This window comes from Salmo salar, chromosome ssa15 (genome assembly GCF_905237065.1).
Source record: "Salmo salar chromosome ssa15, Ssal_v3.1, whole genome shotgun sequence".
NCBI lineage: Eukaryota > Metazoa > Chordata > Actinopteri > Salmoniformes > Salmonidae > Salmo > Salmo salar.
Genome location: NC_059456.1, coordinates 9,357,500 through 9,379,278, shown reverse-complemented (window position 1 = coordinate 9,379,278; position 21,779 = coordinate 9,357,500). Strand labels below are relative to the sequence as shown.

The 21,779-nt window shown below is 40.2% G+C and overlaps 1 protein-coding gene across 2 annotated transcripts in view; it reads left to right on the top strand.

Annotated features, from left to right (window-relative positions):
- Window positions 1-8,285: 8,285 nt before the first annotated feature.
- Window positions 8,286-21,779, top strand: part of LOC106570942 (AT-rich interactive domain-containing protein 3A) — a 210,536-nt gene continuing 197,042 nt past the window's right edge. For both annotated transcript variants that reach the window (XM_045695444.1, XM_045695443.1), the window contains exons 1-2: window positions 8,286-8,664; window positions 9,293-10,003. In XM_045695444.1, the coding sequence (XP_045551400.1) occupies window positions 8,626-8,664; window positions 9,293-10,003 (750 nt within the window). In that variant the 5' untranslated portion in view covers window positions 8,286-8,625. The remainder of the gene's footprint in view (window positions 8,665-9,292; window positions 10,004-21,779) is intronic.

The following is a 21,779-nucleotide window of genomic DNA, read 5'->3' as shown; positions in this document are numbered from 1 at the left end:
CGTTTATCAAGTTGTTAACCATTGTTTAAGGGGATGGGAAAAATTGTCTGACTTGCGCCTGACATGTCGACTTCATGAACTCGACAGAAATCATGTGATCAAAGGTCATGAAGTTTTGTCTGTAGTCGACCTGCAAGTTTCTGCTCTCTCATCAACATCATCCTGCAGCCACCGCCTGCATTGTGGGAAGCTCTATTGTCAACCAATCATTAGGCTGTTTTTTTGTTGTTGGTTTGACTCAAAGACATGACTGAAACAGGAAGCAACTTCATCATGTAGGCTATACACTGAATAGCCTGTATACAAATGAACGTGATATTTGAGGCTCTCTTAGTAATTGATTGTACAATGAACACACATATGATTTAGTTCTGTGAGTATGTGATATGGGGCTGGAGCCATGTTTTAACATTATAGAGAAAAACGTAATCAACACTGACATGTTGATCTGAGCCTTGCTGTTGGAAAAACACCACGAGTGTCCAACTTTTGGCTGTCGCAGATGCACCTCCCCCGACTTCATTTCTTGACTTTCGTATACTGTCGTTTGCTTTCACCTTACCACTCAAACTCTGCCATTATTATTTGTAAATCAGTCACAATTTACCCATGATTCATCACGGTTTTGATGGTCTCGAACATGGCCTATGTCTGCCATGGAAACCCACATTGGTCTAGGCTAGATGATGTACTTGATGACCACTAAGTTGAATGTACACTTTAGCTACATTTATTATGCAATGATTGGTTGTTTACCTTGAAAGTGCTCTTCAATTTAGTTCAAACCCTCAATAAGAATGTTAAATGTAAGTTAACCTCTATGGGCTAGGCGGGACGAATTCGTCCCACCTACGTAACAGCCACTTGCAGCCTGTGGCGCGATTTTCAAAACCTTAAAAATCCTATTACTTCAATTTCTCAAACATATGACTATTTTACAGCTATTTAAAGACAAGACTCTCGTTAATCTAACCACACTGTCCGATTTCAAAAAGGCTTTACAACGAAAGCAAAACATTAGATTATGTCAGCAGAGTACCAAGCCAGAAATAATCAGACACCCATTTTTCAAGCTAGCATATAATGTCACCAAAACCCAGAAGACAGCTAAATGCAGCACTCACCTTTGATGATCTTCATCAGATGACAACCCTAGGACATTATGTTATACAATACATGCATGTTTTGTTCAATCAAGTTCATATTTATATCAAAAACCAGCTTTTACATTAGCATGTGACGTTCAGAACTAGCAAACTTCCGGGGAATTCGCTAACATTTTACTAAATTACTCACGATAAACGTTCACAAAAAGCATAACAATTATTTTAAGAAGTATAGATACAGAACTCCTCTATGCACTCGATATGTCCGATTTTAAAATAGCTTTTTGGTGAAAGCACATTTTGCAATATTCTAAGTACATAGCCCAGGCATCACGGGCTAGCTATTTAGACACCCGGCAAGTTTAGCACTCACCAATATCAGCTTTACTATTATAAAAGTTTGATTACCTTTTGTTGTCTTCGTCAGAATGCACTCCCAGGACTGCTACTTCAATAACAAATGTTGGTTTGGTCCAAAATAATCCATCGTTATATCCGAATAGCGGCGTTTTGTTCGTGCGTCCCAGACACTATCTGAAATGGTAAATCAGGGTCGCGTGCATGGCGCAATTCGTGACAAAAAAAATCTAAATATTCCATTACCGTACTTCGAAGCATGACAACCGCTGTTTAAAATCCATTTTTATGCCATTTTTCTCGTAGAAAAGCGATAATATTCCGACCGGGAATGTCCATTTAGCTAAACTGAGGAAAGTAAACAAAGCTTTCGGTCGACGCGGGCACGCGCCTGAGTCTCACAGTACTGTAACCAGCCACTACCCAAACGCGCTACTTTGTTTCAGCCAGAGCCTGCAAAGCCACGATTCAGCTATTTGCCGCCTTCTGAGACCCTATGGCAGCCGTAGGAAGTGTCACGGGACAGCTAAGATCCTCACTCTTCAATAAACAGAGACAAGAAGAACGACACCTTGTCAGACAGGCCACTTCCTGCCTGAAACCTTGTCAGGTTTTAGCCTGCCAAATGAGTTCTGTTATACTCACAGACACCATTCAAACAGTTTTAGAAACTTTAGGGTGTTTTCTATCCATGTGTAATAAGTATATGCATATTCTAGTTACTGGGTAGGAGTGGTAACCAGATTAAATCGGGTACGTTTTTTATCCAGCCGTGTCAATACTGCCCCCTATCCTAAACAGGTTTTAAGAGCACACGGAAATATCTAAGCCCTAGTTCAAAAAGCACTCTGGCGCCGTACCAAACTAAAAACTACTGTATATCTTTAGAAGAGTGGGGATATAGTGCCGTCTGAAACCGTAAGTGTGCCCAGTTGGACTTATGAGGCTTTTGACGATTGTTTCGGCAGCCTCTGCCGCTCTTTCAGCGTGATGTTGTAGAGAAGTTCTTCCGCTGTTCGGGAGAAGTATTAATGAAAATAAAGGTTGCTTCTCTACCACAATGGAAGCACAATCATGGTCTTGGATTCGCAGGTGGAGGACTTTCTGTAAAAGGTCACTGTTGTGCCCAGAATTTGACCCAAAACCAACGAGGAAGTCTGCTGCAGTGTTGAGAGACGGTTGTATGAAACAAATCGGTTGGTATGTCAAGCAAAAGCTCTTAACTCGTGCCAGCCCGTTCCTAATTTCTATCCAAGTTTGTCGTTTGAACTGTGTGTAATTCTAGTTACTGTGAGTGCCTTGATGTTTCACTGTTTTAATGGGCCAGTTGATAATCAGGAACCTGAGACGTCAGTCATATTATGACCCCTGGTTAGATCATGATGAGCCACATGAGGTTGCTTCCTACACTGACCCTCATCTCCAAGGGTTAGCTAGCCCCCTAATAGTTTAATGGAATTGCTCTCATCTCTACACAAATGACAAGAATGGAATCCTACTTTGAGAAGAAAAAAAAAACTTAAGTGAGTTTGTGTGTTTGGCGCAAAAGATCTCTAAATATAAGTATTTGGAAATAGGTCCTTTCAGTTTAGACTGTTTTATCATCCTCACACATACAGGGCTGGACCACAGATGAGCTATGAACAACTATAAACAGAACACAAGGTTGGGCTCCCAGGAGTAATTTCTGACATCTAAAACACATGTTACATATTTTCCAAGATAAACCTATTATTTCCCATTAGCTTCATGTTGTAATTCTCCAAGCAATAAAAAAGAGAATGATTGTATCTTAACTTTTATTTAACTTGGCAAGCCAGTTAAGAGCAAATTCTTATTTACGATGACTGCCTACAGGGGAACAGTGGGTTAACTGCCTTGTTCAGGGGCAGAACGACAGATTTTTACCTTGTCAGCTCAGGGGATTCGATCCAGCAACCTTTCAGGTTACTGGCTCAACGCTCTAACCACTAGGCTACCTGCCGCTACATGCCACCTCACACTAATTGAGAAACTTGAATAAGCTGCCTAACTTTACTACTACATGAAAACAAAGGGTCAGATCTCAACTAACTTGAATTTAAAAAAGGGAAAAGATTAAGGTTTTCAAAAATGTCAAAATGCTTACAGAGTAACCCAGAAGTGACGTCAGACAGCCAGCCAGACAAAGCCAACGTCATCTTCCCATCTGGTTATTATCAATTTGCTCTACCCCCAAAATCATATACGAAATATCATCGCAGACCTTAATTGACGAGTCATTATAGTAACGTTGAGTAATCACATGTAGGGTTTAGGGTAATTATATATCCTACACAGACATAATATATATCTACAGATAACCATGTCTTAGCGATGCTTCATAAAGACATGACTTCATCAATTTTGTCCTGTGGTTATGATAGTGGTTCAAGGCTTAAACTCAACAATATTAAATTGTACTTTAATATTAGCAATTTACGATTTGAACATCAAGTCATTTCATTTAGTGTATTACGTTTTTATACTGTGAAACACAAAGTCCCATTTGAATTGCACAATAGAATACAATATCAATGTCCGCTTTAGCTTTTCATTCAATGGATTGGAACCTGTTGTTGTTGCTGGGCCTAACGGAATACATTTTAATGCTCCGTTGGAAACACATATTTTCTTTGCAGAACATTAAACAATAGAGAAAATAGTATAGAAACACAAATGCCTACTTCACATGTACAGTAATAATGCTTTAGTATAGAAAACATGTCAAATGTATTCAATGTCTTAATGATATTCAATATTCAACCTACTATCTTTTAAAATAGTTGAGACTTTTACAGTTATTTCGATGTGAATAATTTTTTTTATTTTTTTTATTTTTATCACCCTTGATGTTCTCCTTTACTATAAATAAACAATCTTACTTTTAGATTAAAGGTCATTTATTTATTCAGTTATAGAAATATCTCTGTTAATCTCTACGTCCTATATGTCGACATGGGGTCGATAACCAGGGGTCGGTAACCAGGGGACATAACAAAAGGTTTCATGTTTCACATGAGGTCATCACTGTGATACAGACTAATGAACATTCATGTCCATCCAGGACGAAATAGACTCTAATGGCCAGGCTTTTCCACTCTACTAGTCCATCCTGGACTAAATAAACTCTGTTGGCCAGGTTTCTCCACTCCACTAGTCCATCCAGGACTAAATAGACTCTATTGGCCAGGTTTTTCCACTCCACTAGTCCATCCAGGACTAAATCGACTCTATTGGCCAGGTTTTTCCACTCCACTAGTCCATCCTGGACTAAATAGACTCTATTGGCCAGGCTTTTCCACTCCACTAGTCCATCCAGGAATAAATAGACTCTATTGGCCAGGTTTCTCCACTCCACTACAATGCTTGAACAGTGGAAAAGAATACAGTAGAATATAATAGCATAATATTTCTTACATAAAGGAAAATTTGTTTGTGGCATTTTATATTAAGATAATAACATTTCACACATGACAGATATTCAAACAATAAACAAATGTATTATACAAGAACAACACACAAAGTCACTAATATTGTAGGTGTTTCCTTTGGAGCTGATGGACACCAGCACATCTGTGTCTTATACCAGAAATACATCCAGAGACTGTGTATGATTCAGAGTACAGAAGACCAAAAGGTTTCCAAATGAATTCCACTGTATTAACGTCACTTTCAAAGGAAACTTTACTACAGCACCCAAATCTCTGTTCTGCTGCTATAGGTGATGTTCAACTTCCTGTTTTTATAGGTGATGTTCAACTTCCTGTTTTTATATGTGATGTTCAACCTCTTGTTTTTATAGGTGATGTTCAACCTCCTGTTCTTATAGGTGATGTTCAACCTCCTGTTTTTATAGGTGATGCTCAACCTCCTGTTTTTAATAGGTGATGCTCAACCTCTTGTTTTTATAGGTGATGCTTAACCTCCTGTTTTTAATAGGTGATGCTGAACCTCTTGTTTTTAATAGGTGATGCTCAACCTCTTGTTTTAATAGGTGATGCTTAACCTCTTGTTTTTATAGGTGATGCTCAACCTCTTGTTTTTATAGGTGATGCTCAACCTCCTGTTTTTAGTAGTTGATGCTCAACCTCTTGTTTTTATAGGTGATGCTCAACTTCCTGTTTTTATAGGTGATGCTCAACTTCATGTTTTTATAGGTGATGCTCAACTTCCTGTTTTAATAGGTGATGCTCAACCTCCTGTTTTTATAGGTGATGCTCAACCTCCTGTTTTTATAGGTGATGCTCAACCTCCTGTTTTTATAGGTGATGCTCAACCTCCTGTTTTTATAGGTGATGTTCAACCTTCTGTTTTTATAGGTGATGCTCAACCTCCTGTTTTTATAGGTGATGCTCAACCTCCTGTTTTTATAGGTGATGCTCAAACTCCTGTTTTTATAGGTGATGCTCAACCTCCTGTTTTTATAGGTGATGCTCAACCTCCTGTTTTTATAGGTGATGCTCAACCTCCTGTTTTTATAGGTGATGCTCAACCCCCTGTTTTTAATAGGTGATGCTCAACTTCCTGTTTTTATAGGTGATGCTCAACTTCCTGTTTTAATAGGTGATGCTCAACCTCCTGTTTTTATAGGTGATGCTCAACCTCCTGTTTTTATAGGTGATGCTCAACCTCCTGTTTTTATAGGTGATGCTCAACCTCCTGTTTTTATAGGTGATGCTCAACCTCCTGTTTTTATAGGTGATGCTCAACCTCCTGTTTTTATAGGTGATGCTCAACCTCCTGTTTTTATAGGTGATGCTCAACTTCCTGTTTTTATAGGTGATGCTCAACCTCCTGTTTTTATAGGTGATGCTCAACCTTCTGTTTTTATAGGTGATGCTCAACCTCCTGTTTTTTATAGGTGATGCTCAACCTCCTGTTTTTATAGGTGATGCTCAACCTCATGTTTTTATAGGTGATGCTCAACCTTCTGTTTTTATAGGTGATGCTCAACCTCCTGTTTTTTATAGGTGATGCTCAACCTCCTGTTTTTATAGGTGATGCTCAACCTCATGTTTTTATAGGTCATGCTCAACCTTCTGTTTTTTATAGGTGATGCTCAACCTCCTGTTTTTATAGGTGATGCTCAACCTCCTGTTTTTATAGGTGATGCTCAACGTCTTGTTTTTATAGGTGATGCTCAACTTCCTGTTTTTATAGGTGATGCTCAACCTCTTGTTTTTATAGGTGATGCTCAACCTCTTGTTTTTATAGGTGATGCTCAACTTCCTGTTTTTATAGGTGATGCTCAACCACTTGTTTTTATAGGTGATGTTCAACCTCCTGTTTTTAATAGGTGATGCTCAACCTGTTTTTATAGGTGATGCTCAACCTCCTGTTTTTATAGGTGATGCTCAACCTTCTGTTTTTATAGGTGATGCTCAACTTCCTGTTTTAATAGGTGATGCTCAACCTCCTGTTTTTATAGATGATGCTCAACCTCCTGTTTTTATAGGTGATGTTCAACATCCTGTTTTTAATAGGTGATGCTCAACCTCCTGTTTTTTATAGGTGATGCTCAACCTCCTGTTTTTATAGGTGATGTTCAACCTTCTGTTTTTATAGGTGATGCTCAACTTCATGTTTTTATAGGTGATGCTCAACCTCCTGTTTTTATAGGTGATGCTCAACCTCCTGTTTTTATAGGTGATGCTCAACTTCATGTTTTTATAGGTGATGTTCAACCTTCTGTTTTTATAGGTGATGCTCAACTTCATGTTTTTATAGGTGATGCTCAACTTCCTGTTTTTATAGGTGATGCTCAACCTCTTGTTTTTATAGGTGATGCTCAACTTCCTGTTTTTATAGGTGATGCTCAACCTCTTGTTTTTATAGGTGATGTTCAACCTCCTGTTTTTAATAGGTGATGCTCAACCTTCTGTTTTTATAGGTGATGCTCAACTTCCTGTTTTTAATAGGTGATGCTGAACCTCTTGTTTTTAATAGGTGATGCTCAACCTTCTGTTTTTATAGGTGATGCTCAACCTCCTGCTTTTTATAGGTGATGCTCAACCTCCTGTTTTTATAGGTGATGCTCAACCTCATGTTTTTATAGGTGATGCTCAACCTTCTGTTATTTATAGGTGATGCTCAACTTCATGTTTTTATAGGTGATGCTTAACTTCCTGTTTTTAATAGGTGATGCTCAACTTCCTGTTTTTATAGGTGATGCTCAACTTCATGTTTTTATAGGTGATGCTCAACTTCTAGGCCTATCCCTTGGCTCTGAATAGTAACGCCAACTTTGTGTCAAATAATTTACAATATGTTATGGGATCACTTATGGGAGGTGTAATCTGTTAATGGATTAACATACATTCAGATGGAAGTTGAATTTATAGGATCTATATGTCATAGTATCAGATTATGTTTAAATATATATATTCTGCCCCAGGCAATGGAATGCAAAACGATTTCACCGTTCTGATACATGCAATTATTATTATGATTTTTTTAAAATATTTTTTAAAATATTGCACAAAAAACATAACCCATAAGCTTATTTGTGTCGAAATATACAAAATAACAAACCCGTAATGTTGTCTAGGCAGTAGGCCCCATGGAACATATGCGTGAAATGACTAGTTCAGTGGGGGCAGGGTCCGGCTTAAATAGCCTAATGAATAACAATATGTATATCTTTAGAGAATATAGAATGTGTAACCTATTAACAATTTTGGCAAAGAATTTACAATTTTTGGATTGTTTCCAACACTTGACGATGTGGGATCCGTCAGTTCTCTGTGGTTCTGTGCGGTTGTTATAAAGTGTATTTCCTAGGTCGGCTGTAGACCCTGCCCTCTGTATATCACTGTATTGACGTGTTGTTAGCAAATGGGAGCAGAACGTCCGATCCTTCGCATGAGGGGGTCATTCTGACTACAGGGCCGATCCTTCGCATGAGGGGGTCATTCTGACTACAGTTGCCACTTGTTGCTAAAACCTCCAGGGCTTCAATACTCGACCACCGCAAATACTTTGATAGCCTCCTACACTTTAATCCTACACGTTAATCTCTTCTCTCCAATAGAGACGCGGATCTCGATGTTGGATCAGGATTCAGGAATACTCCCACAGCTAACATTGAAAGGAGATACTTTGTGAACTGTTTGATATTTCGGTCTAATCTGACGGGCGAAGCATGGTTGATAATACCAGTATAGCAACTAAATCTGCTTTGGTAAGCATCACATTTAGTTCTTTCTCATTTTGACCGATTCTGATTATTCTTATTAGCCTATGTAGATGTTAATAAGATAGTCTATTTCGTTATGTTATTTTATTTCGTTTTCTTTTAGGCTAATTATTTACACTTTAACTAATTATTTACACTTTAATAACGTTTTTGAATGTTTAGATTCACATTTACAGTAAATTAACTTTTTACATAACTTTTATCGCTTAAATAGATTGATACGCACGTTTCTGATGCGTAAGAAAAAAATAGTATGCAATGGTTTATGTATATATAGGCTAATTATTCGGTGTAATTATTTTGTCAGCCTGCCACATCAGCACTAAGGCTATACAGCGCACACGGTTACTGTGTTACCCACGTTCATTTCCGCAATACATTTTACTCTATTTATGGTACACTTTTGATACATGTTAGAAGCCACGTTTTTAAGAGACATCGACTCTAGGGACCAAATATCGGCCACATTATCATAATAGGCATGGTCGTGTGTTCTTACAGTTTATTACCAAGTTATTTCTTAATAGTTTATTGCTTTTAGTCAGTTTACTCTGCGTTACAATATTTTTTTGGAGTGGTTATTTGTATGTGTAACCCCCTTGCATCTCCACAGCAAGCAGCGTTCTCCTCGTCCAGCAACCTCCCCCTGCTCGTCTCCTCTGCCTCCACACACAGCCACTTCCCCGGCTCACACTCCCAGTCCCAGCAGCCCAGCGGCGGAGGCATGAAGCTAGAGGCGGTCATGGAAAACCTCCAACGACAACAGGCTGCCCGCCTGGCGTTAGAAGAGAAGCTTCGTCAGGCAGAGAAAGAGAAAGATCTCCGCTCCATGGTCGAGTCCCAGATACACCAACAAGCCCTCGCCTTCCACCACTACCAAGCAGCGGTTCGGGGAGCTTTCGCCGCGGGAGTAGCGAACTCTTCTCCCAGCTTGGCGAGATCCGCTGAACCGGGACTGGCTGTCCATCACAGTTTCGACGCCCGCAGGCACTCAGAGAGAGCCGACGATTCCGATATGGATAATGATCCAGAGGGGATGGACCGATGCATGAATGATGACGACCGGAATCTGGATGGAGATGACATGGACAACGAAGGAATCGTGGATGATGAGGATGAAGAGGATATGGAGGGTGCTCTCAGCCACTACCAGCCCCACCACCCCATGCACCCCGTTACGGGACACTCTCCGAAGGGCACCCCGGTGCAGTTCATGTCTAGAATTCCACCCTCCTTCGTTGCGCCCAGGCAGTTGGAATCCCCGGGCGGGATGGCACCACAGTCTCAACACCACGAATGGACTTACGAGGAGCAATTCAAACAGGTAAAGCTAACTAATAAAGTAATAACTTGATATGAAACGTTACCAACTAAACACTAGACTACACTGACTGTACTATCCCTTGTTGATAACAATCTCATCCATCTCCTTTAAAAGTAGTAGCCTATAATTAAGCCTGGCCGTTACTTTTCCAAGTCCAAAACACAATTGAACTTTGTTTTAATGGCTCTAGCTTCTCAATAGGATGTTGAACTGTTTTGATATTTGGATTTCAGAAACTACACTAACTTAAGTTTGTGCTGTAGAGCCCCTTGTTGTTCTCTCCTCTCTGTCTTTCCTTCATATGTTATTTTTGTTTTTTCTTCTAACTTTATTTATTCAGGGGGGGGAAAAATCGTTTAGACCAGGCTCTCATTCCTCATTCTCAATTACTGATCACGGTAATACAACAATCAAATACAATGTGAAACAAAACATTAATCAATACACTGTAAAAATAAAACAGCAATCAATACAATGTAAAATAAAACAGCAATCAATACAATGTTAAATGTAATTAAAATACAGCACAACACAACATTTTAGTGAAACAGTTCAATTCCTCAGCAACTAGGTCCTCAATCAAAACCCCAAACTGCCCAAGCAGCCAACAGAACACCTATTTGTAAAGAGTTTGTAAATTGTTTCAGCAGTGAGACGCATTAAAACTAAAAAGTGGATTTATCTAATTCGGTGGAGACCTGAGAAACCTCATGAGTTAACCAACACTGTGAACGGGTTTGGTATCTCATGTTTTTATACTTTATTAACAACAAAGTTAGGTAAGTTGGAAGCTTGTGTAGTAGAGTTTTGTAAACAGAAAGAGATTCATGAAGTGATTTACAGGACGTTAATGAGAACCAGACAACCTTTTGATACAGGATGTAGTGATGAGTATTAAATCTGTTACCTGTGATAAAGTGAAGGACGCTATGGTAGGTAGACGACATGCAGAGGTTTTAAGAGTAGTGGCTGCTGAAATCTGGTAAATGCTGTCACCATAGCAAAGAACTGTCAGGAAGGTTGACTGTACAATCTGCTTCCTGCTGTTTAAGGAGAGGCAAGATCTATTTAATAAAAAAAGAAGCCCATTTTAAATCTTATGTTTTTAACTAGCTCATTAGTATGTTTTTTAAACGTTAAGTCTTTGTCAATCCAAATGACCAGATACTTATAATAGGGAACCTGATCGATGGGAGAACTTTTCGGGTGAATAAAAATATAGTCCATCATTTTAAACATTCTGGAGAGAACTAGAGAACAACATGTATTTAGTCTTACCCACATTAAGTACAATGTTTAAACCCACCAGGGCTTTCTGTAAGGTAACAAGGTCAGATTACAGCTCTAACAACGCCTGGTTTACAGTTGGGGGAAATGGCATAAATAACAGTATCGTTTGAATAAAGATGAAAATTACAAGTTCTAATAGATACATTTAAGTCATTTAGCAGACGCTCTTATCCAGAGCGACTTACAGTAGTGAATGCATAAATAAAAAAAATAAAAATCCCCCCCGTACTGGTCCCCTGTGGGAATTGAACCCACAACCCTGGCGTTGCAAACACCATGCTCTACCAACTGAGCCACACGGGACCCTACATAGACCAATATTATTTATACAAATACTAAAGACAACAGGTCCCAGTACCGATCCCTGTGGTACACCTTTTGTAATATCCAGGAAACTAGACATAACACCATCAGAAATCACACATTGGGTCCTGTCTGACAGATAATCTGATCCAGGCTAATTTCAGTCAATCTTTGAATGAGAATGTGATGGTCAACAGTATCAAAGGCCTTGGAAAGGTCTATAAATAAGTCAGCACAATGATTTCATTTTTCTAAGCAATGAAACGATGTAGGTCTAAAACCAGATGATGAGAGAGAACATATTTGTATTTCCTTCATCTCTATTTAATAAGAAGAATCCTAGACCAGACCACTTGTTCAAACAACCCTAGACCAGACCACTTCTTCAAAGCACCCTAGACCGGACCACTTGGTCAAAGAACCCTAGACCAGACCACTTGTTCAAAGAACCCTAGACCAGACCACTTGTTCAAAGAACCCTAGACCAGACCACTTCTTCAAAGAACCCTAGACCAGACCACTTATTCAAAGAACCCTAGACCAGACCACTTGGTCAAAGAACCCTAGACCGGACCACTTGTTCAAAGAACCCTAGACCAGACCACTTCTTCAAAGAACCCTAGACCAGACCACTTATTCAAAGAACCCTAGACCAGACCACTTGGTCAAAGAACCCTAGACCGGACCACTTGGTCAAAGAACCCTAGACCGGACAACTTGTTCAAAGAACCCTAGACCAGACCACTTATTCAAAGAACCCTAGACCGGACCCCTTGGTCAAAGAACCCTAGACCGGACCACTTGGTCAAAGAACCCTAGACCGGACCACTTGGTCAAAGAACCCTAGACCGGACCACTTGTTCAAAGAACCCTAGACCAGACCACTTGGTCAAAGAACCCTAGACCGGACCACTTGTTCAAAGAACCCTAGACCAGATCACTTGCTCAAATAATATAATTTGTTAGCTGACCTGGCCTAATTTACATGTATACAATATATTGATATTACAATTTTATTTAATATGAATACATGAGTATATTTAGTGATTTATCTTAAAAGACTAACAATAAAGAAATTAACAAAATATTTTCTCCTGCTTATTACTGATGTATCACTAGCTGTTATTTGCTTAATTATTTGATTTTTGCCCCTATTGATAAAACATTAGGGTGGATATTTTATATATAATGCCACAGCAATTGTGGCAGTAATGGCTTTAAGGCTTGATTGATATAGAACACAAAATAATAAATTGTTTTAGGTGACTAAAGAATAAAGAAAGTAGTCCTCTCATCTCCAGCCTAATATCATTCTGATAAAGATGTAAATTATAATATCGTTCTGATAAAGATGTAATTCATAATATCATTTATTCCAATCCAGCAGAGAGAGGTTGTAAAGCGAACACAGATCTAATGTGGTCATTCTTTATTTATGACGGAACATACAGATACTTCCCTAAACGTAATGTGTACATTAGGGCCCTGCATTAGACCTGCATTAAGTAACCCAAGCAATGGAAATGCAATTCAAATCAGGGAGAAATAAAACCTTGATAATTAAGATGTGCCGTTGTGTAGTTCTTATGTTACTCATTGGACAAAATACAATTATTTACGTTTTATTTAAATGATACTATACTTCTCTATATAGTTCAGGGTTTTTATGGGGTTTCTCTGTCCAGTAGATACATCCTCAGTTCAGGGGTTTTTATGGGGTTTCTCTGTCCAGTAGATACATCTTCAGTTCAGGGGTTTTTATGGGGTTTCTCTGTCCAGTAGGTACATCCTCAGTTCAGGGGTTTTTATGGGGTTTCTCTGTCCAGTAGATATATCCTCAGTTCAGGGGTTTTTATGGGGTTTCTCTGTCCAGTAGATACATCCTCAGTTCAGGGGTTTTTATGGGGTTTCTCTGTCCAGTAGATACATCCTCAGTTCAGGGGTTTTTATGGGGTTTCTCTGTCCAGTAGATACATCTTCAGTTCAGGGGTTTTTATGGGGTTTCTCTGTCCAGTAGGTACATCCTCAGTTCAGGGGTTTTTATGGGGTTTCTCTGTCCAGTAGATATATCCTCAGTTCAGGGTTTTTTATGGGGTTTCTCTGTCCAGTAGATACATCCTCAGTTCAGGGGTTTTTATGGGGTTTCTCTGTCCAGTAGATACATCCTCAGTTCAGGGGTTTTTATGGGGTTTCTCTGTCCAGTAAATACGTCCTCAGTTCAGGGGTTTTTATGGGGTTCCTCTGTCCAGTAGATGCATCCTCAGTTCAGGGGTTTTTATGGGGTTTCTCTGTCCAGTAGATACATCCTCAGTTCAGGGGTTTTTATGGGGTTCCTCTGTCCAGTTGATACATCCTCAGTTCAGGGTTTTTTATGGGGTTTCTCTGTCCAGTAGATGCATCCTCAGTTCACGGTTTTTTATGGGGTTTCTCTGTCCAGTAGATACATCCTCAGTTCAGGGTTTTTTATGGGGTTTCTCTGTCCAGTAGATACATCCTCAGTTCAGGGGTTTTTATGGCGTTTCTCTGTCCAGTAGATACATCCTCAGTTCAGGGGTTTTTATGGGGTTTCTCTGTCCAGTAGATACAGTGTCCTTCAGAAAGTATTCATACCCTTTGACTTTTTCCACATTTTGTTGGGGTACAGCCTGAATTTATTATGGATAATATTTTGATTTTTTTTGTCACTGGTCAGCACACAATACCCATAATGTCATAATGGAATTATGTTTTTCAAAATGTTTACAAATGCATAAAAAAATTGAAAGCTGAAATTTCTTGAGTCAATAAGTATTCAACCCCTTTGTTATATCAAGCCTAAATAAGTACAGGAGTAAAAATGTGCATAACAAGTCACATAATAAGATGCATGGACTCACTGTGTGTGCAATAATAGTGTTTAACATGATTTTTGAATGACTACCTCGTCTCTGTAACTCCACACATACAATTATCTGTAAGGTCCCTCAGTGGAGCAGTGAATTCCAAACACTGATTCAACCACAAAGACCAGGGACGTTCCAATGCCTCGTAAAGAAGGGCACCGATTGGTAGATGGGTAAAAAAAAGCAGACTGAATATCCCTTCGAGCATGGTGAAGTTATTAATTACACTTTGGATGGTGTGTCAGTACACCCAGTCACTACAAAGATACAGGCGTCCTTCCTAACTCAGTTGCCAGAGAGGAAGGAAACCACTCAGGGATTTCACCATGAGGCCAATGGTGACTTTAAAACAGTTACAGAGTTTATTAGCTGTGATAAGAGAAAACTGAGGATGGATCAACAACATTGTAGTTACTCCACAATACTAACCTAATTGAAAGAGTGAAAAGAAGGAAGCCTGTACAAAATACAAATATTTTCAAAACATCCTGCTTGCAATAAGGCACTGAAGTAAAACTGCAAAAAAATTGGCAAAGAACTTATCTTTATAGTTATGTTTGGGGCAAATCCAACTCAACACATCACTGAGTATCACTTCATATTTTAAAGCATGGTGATGGCTGCATCATGTTATGGGTATGCTTGTCATCGGCAAGGACTAGGGAGTTTTTTAGGATGCAAAGAAACGGAGTAGAGTTAAGCACAGGAAAAATCCTAAAGGAAACCCTGGTTCAGTCTGCATTCCAACAGAAACTGAGAGACAAATTCACCTTTCAGCAGGACAATAACCTAAAACACAAGGCCAAATATACACTGGAGTTGCTTACCAAGACGACATTGAATGTTCCCGAGTGGCCTAGTTACAGTTTTGACTAAAATCATCTTGAAAATCTATGGCAAGACTTGAAAATTGCTGTCTAGCAATGATCAACAACCAACTTGACATGAAGAATTTAAAAAAAGAATAATGTGCAAATATTTTACAATCCAGGTGTGCAAAGCTCTTAGAGAATTACTCAGAAAGACTCACAGCTGTAATCGCTGCCAAAGATGATTGCAACATGTATTGACTCAGGTAGTTGAATACTTATTTAATCAAGATATATTTGTTTTTACATTTTTCATAATGTTTTTGCAAATGTTAGAGTTTTTCTTCCACTTTGACATTACAGAGTCTTTTGTCCATTTTAAATTCAGGCTGTAACACAACAAAACATTTGGAAAAGTCAAGGGGTGTGAATACTTTATGAAGGATTTCTATGGTACAATAAACAACTCTACCTTAAACATCATATACAGTAAAAGATACTGGACAGAAAAACACTTTTTTTTGTGTTTTTCTGTCCAGTATCTTTTACTGTATATGATGTTTAAGGTACAGTTGTGTATTGTACCATAGAAATCTGAAAATCAAACTTTCTTTGAATATACTGTAATTGCAATTTGCTAATGTAACCAGATACAGAGCAACAAATATTTAACCCTCACCAATCCCAGTCTGTCTTTTATTAAGTATTTGTATGTAGTATTGATCAGTAACACTAGTGTATGTAGTATTGATCAGTACCACTAGTGTATGTAGTATTGATCATCAGTAACACTAGTGTATATAGTATTGATCAGTAACACTAGTGCATATAGTATTGATCAGTAACACTAGTGTATGTAGTATTGATCAGTAACACTAGTGTATATAGTATTGATCAGTAACACTAGTGTATGTAGTATTGATCAGTAACACTAGTGTATGTAGTATTGATCATCAGTAACACTAGTGTATGTAGTATTGATCAGTAACACTAATGTATGTAGTATTGATCAGTAACACTAGTGTATGTAGTATAGATCAGTAACACTAGTGTATGTAGTATTGATCAGTAACACTAGTGTATGTAGTATTGATCAGTAACACTAGTGTATGTAGTATTGATCATCAGTAACACTAGTGTATGTAGTATTGATCAGTAACACTAGTGTATGTAGTATTGATCATCAGTAACACTAGTGTATGCAGTATTGATCAGTAACACTAGTGTATGTAGTATTGATCAGTAACACTAGTGTATGTAGTATTGATCAGTAACACTAGTGTATGTAGTATTGATCAGTAACACTAGTGTATGTAGTATTGATCAGTAACACTAGTGTATATAGTATTGATCAGTAACACTAGTGTATGTAGTATTGATCACCAGTAACACTAGTGTATGTAGTATTGATCAGTAACACTAGTGTATGTAGTATTGATCAGTAACACTAGTGTATGTAGTATTGATCATCAGTAACACTAGTGTATGTAGTATTGATCAGTAACACTAGTGTATGTAGTATTGATCAGTAACACTAGTGTATGTAGTATTGATCAGTAACACTAATGTATGTATTATTGATCAGTAACACTAATTGTCATATTGAATACTGTATGAGGCTTTGCTGAAAACTCTTCTCTATTAACAAGGAAAGACAAGGCTATTATCAAAGAAAGATTTACATTTTTCATAGTTTACGTGAATATTGTCAAATGTAAATCATGTAAAATGGCATGTCTCCTGTCTATGATCAAGTGGAGAGCTTTATTTTTCAGGATGTGCTCTTCTAGCCGGGTCATTGGGAAGAAATGGTCACAGGACAATAAAAGGATGCTTATGGTCACTGAGCAGACACGCTGGAGCCAGACTACTATATGCCTTTTCAGAGTTGCAAAACAAAACCACATTTGAGGGCAACTGAAGGGAGGCAGCAGCTAACTGTATCTTTGTAAATGGGAACAAGATGTGGTGTTGGAGAGGCTCAATATAAAGACCGGGGTACTAGAGAATGAGTGTATTTCATCTGTTCCCTTTAGGTAGGTTAACATTTACTCTAACGTCAATCTGTTGACGGATTTTAGATGACAGTTAGACGCTGCTTTGTGAATGGATTTCTGAGGATGAATAGATTAGATTATAACAGAACTTTCTATTTGACGTGTCTGACATCTGAAAGGGAAGCTGAGGTAAGAGCTGAGGTAAGAGCTGAGGGAAGAGCTGAGGGAAGAACTGAGGGAAGAGCTGAGGTAAGAGCTGAGAGAAGAGCTGAGTGAAGAGCTGAGGGAAGAGCTGAGGTAAGAGCTGAGGTAAGAGCTGAGTGAAGAGCTGAGGGAAGAGCTGAGGTAAGAGCTGAGGTAAGAGCTGAGGGAAGAGCTGAGGGAAGAGCTGAGGTAAGAGCTGAGGTAAGAGCTGAGGTAAGAGCTGAGAGAAGAGCTGAGGGAAGAGCTGAGGGAAGAGCTGAGGTAAGAGCTGAGGGAAGACCCGAGGGAAGAGCTGAGGGAAGAGCTGAGGTAAGAGCTGAGGTAAGAGCTGAGGGAAGAGCTGAGGTAAGAGCTGAGGGAAAAGCTGAGGGAAGAGCTGAGGGAAGAGCTGAGGTAAGAGCTGAGGGAAGAGCTGAGGGAAGAGCTGAGGGAAGAGCTGAGGTAAGTGCTGAGGTAAGAGCTGAGGGAAGAGCTGAGGTAAGAGCTGAGGTAAGAGCTGAGGGAAAAGCTGAGGGAAAAGCTGAGGGAAGAGCTGAGGGAAGAGCTGAGGGATGAGCTGAGGGAAGAACTGAGAGAAGAGCTGAGGGAAAAGCTGAGGGAAGCGCTGAGGGAAGAGCTGAGGTAAGAGCTGAGGTAAGAGCTGAGGGAAAAGCTGAGGGAAAAGCTGAGGGGAGAGCTGAGGGGAGAGCTGAGGGGAGAACTGAGAGAAGAACGTAGGGAAGAGCTGAGGGAAAAGCTGAGGGAAGAGCTGAGGGAAGAGCTGAGGGAAGAGCTGAGAGAAGAGCTGAGGTAAGAGCTGAGGTAAGAGCTGAGGTAAGAGCTGAGGGAAAAGCTGAGGGAAAAGCTGAGGGAAGGGCTGAGGGAAGGGCTGAGGGAAGAGCTGAGGGAAGAGCTGAGGGAAGAGCTGAGGGAAAAAGTGAGAGAAAAAGGCAAATAGAAGATTGCGTAGAGCTTTGGCTGGAGGACAGGAAAGTAGAACTGGTGGCATTCCAGCCTGGCTCACACCCAAAAACACTGGGATCTCCCTCTCTGGCAGCAGCATGTGTGAGTGGTGTGTGTGTGAGTGGTGTGTGTGTGAGTGGTGTGTGTGTGAGTGGTGTGTGTGTGAGCGGTGTGTGTGTGTGTGTGTGTGTGTGTGTGTGTGTGTGTGTGTGTGTGTGAGAGCGAGCGTGTATGTCGGCTGGAAGCCAACCCATTACAAAACAGAAACAAATAGAGTGATGTCACACACCTAGCATGTTTCAACAGACACACAAACGCACACACACACACACACACACACACACACACACACACACACACACACACACACACACACACACACACGCACACACGCACACACGCACACACGCACAGACACACACACACACACACACACACACACACACACACACAGAGTGATGTCACACACCTAGCATGTTTCAACAGACACGCACACACACACACACACACACACACACACACACACACACACACACACACACACACACACACACACACACACACACACACACACAGGAAAACAATTCTGTATATGTTGAACTGGGCTGCTGAACTGGGCTGTTGAACCGGGCTGTTGAACTGGGCTGTTGAACTGGGCTGTTGAACCGGGCTGTTGAACCGGGCTGCTGAACTGGGCTGTTGAACTGAGCTGTTGAACTGGGCTGTTGAACTGGGCTGTTGAACTGGGCTGTTGAACCGGGCTGTTGAACTGGGCTGTTGAACTGGGCTGTTGAACCGGGCTGTTGAACTTGGCTGTTGAACCGGGCTGTTGAACCGGGCTGTTGAACCGGGCTGTTGAACCGGGCTGTTGAACCTGGCTGTTGAACCGGGCTGTTATAACAAAATGGCAGCTAGCTTTTCACTGTACTGGGGCTTGTTTAATTACAGCAACAATCACCAGGCAGCACACAAACATACTGACACACAGAGCAGTTCTGTTGTGGGTGCAGGGGCCTCATGGACCCCAAAACTAAACATGTTTCTCTGCATCTCTGCTAAAGTCTGGCTAAAAGATTGAAAGGAATTTGAGTCTTAGTCAGTACATTTAGTTATTGCTTGCTTTTCTATAGTCTACCAACCTTACCAGCAGGCATGCTAGCTAAGATACTTAGACAAGCTGGCTACTCTAACTTGATTGATAGCCTGAAATGGCTTGTTGGTAGTTAGTAATGTGGTTGGGAGATTGCGAACCGATCTGGGCTAGCTAAAGCCGACTTCATCAAATGGCTAGGAGGTTAGTAGTGTTACAGAGAAACGACCCCCCCCAAAAAACTCCTCATGATGCCTCTCTCTCTCTCTCTCTGTGTGTGTGTGTGTGTGTGTGTGTGTGTGTGTGTGTGTGTGTGTGTGTGTGTGTGTCTAAATGGGGTGTTACAGCTGGTGTACCGTTTTACTCCAGAAGCCTTAATGAAGCCGTTTATGTCATCCCTCCTCTTCTCTCCCCTCCCCCTCCTCCTCTCACACCTCCTCTTCTCTCCCCTCCCCCTCTCCCTCCTCCCCCTCTCCCCCCTACTCTTCTCCCCTGCCTCTTCTCCCCCTACTCCTCTCCCCCATCCCCCTCTCCCTCCTTCCCCTCTCTAGTCTACCCCCCCTTCCTTCCCTCCCTGCTTGACCATATCCACTGTCTGTCTGTCTGTCTGTCTGTCTGTCTGTCTGTCTGTCTGTCTGTCTGTCTGTCTGTCTGTCTGTCTGTCTGTCTGTCTGTCTGTGACTGTGTACTATACAGACAGACAGACAGACAGACAGACAGACAGACAGACAGACAGACAGACAGACAGACAGACAGACAGACAGACAGACAGACAGACAGGGTTAGGGTTAGGGTTAGACAGACAGACAGACAGACAGACAGACAGACAGACAGACAGACAGACAGACAGACAGACAGACAGACAGACAGACAGACAGACAGACAGACAGACAGACAGACACGTGTACTAAAAACACATTATAAACCGGGTAGTGTGGGTCAAAAGGATTGGTTTACTGTTCTAATGACATTGGTAACCAGTTTATAATAGCAATAAGGCACCTCAGCGTTGCGTCGTGCATAAGAACAGCCCTTAGCCGTGGTATATTGACCGTATACAGTACCACACCTCCTCGGGCCTTATTGCTTCATTATAACACAAACGGACCTGCCATCCAGTGACCTAATTCAATATATGCATCCCAAATGGAACCTTATTCCCTATATAGTGCACTACTTTAGACGAGAGACGTATTCCCTATATAGTGCACTACTTTTGTGTAGGGAAAAGGGTACCATTTGGCACGTACCCATAGTAGAGGTGGTTCAGTTGAGCAGAAGGAAATACAACAAGACAGTGAAACGGGGGAATTGATGTTAAATCAGCAAGAGGAAGACGAGCTGAGAGAATTAACTCTCCAGGACAGGAAGAACCTAAACAGAGCTGCTGGTTAAACAAACATTTTCACTATGACCCACAGCCAGTGAGACAGAGAGTCTGGGGTGAAAACACACACTCAAGCCTCTCTCTAATGTTGTTTAAGGCATCCCGTCGACTCCAGGCAAAAAAATCCCTAATGGGGAAAGGATAGGAAGATATGATGATATGATAGGATGATATGATGATATGATAGTATGATATGATAGGAAGATAGGATGATATGATGATATGATAGGATGATAGGATGATATGATGATATGATAGGATGATATGATAGGAAGATAGGATGATATGATGATATGATAGGATGATAGGATGATATGATGATATGATAGGATGATATGATAGGATGATATGATAGGATGATATGATGATATGATAGGATGATAGGACGATATGATAGGAAGATAGGATAATATGATAGGATGATATGACAGGAAGATAGGATGATATGATATGATGATATGATGATAGGATGATATGATAGGATGACAGGATGACAGGATGATATGATAGGATGATAGGATGATATGATAGGATGATAGGATGATAGGTTGATAGGATGATATGATAGGATGATAGGTTGATAGGATGATATGATAGGATGATAGGATGATATGATAGGATGATAGGAAGATATGATAGGATTATAGGATAGGATGATAGGATAATAGGATGATATGATTGGAAGATTGGATGATATGATAGGATGATAGGAAGATAGGATGGTAGGAAAATAGGATGATATGATAGGATGATAGGATTATAGGATGATATGATAGGATGATAGGATGATATGATAGGAAGATAGAGTATGATGATGGGATGGGATGATAGGATAGGATGATAGTGTAATAGAAGGATAGGATATAATGAGA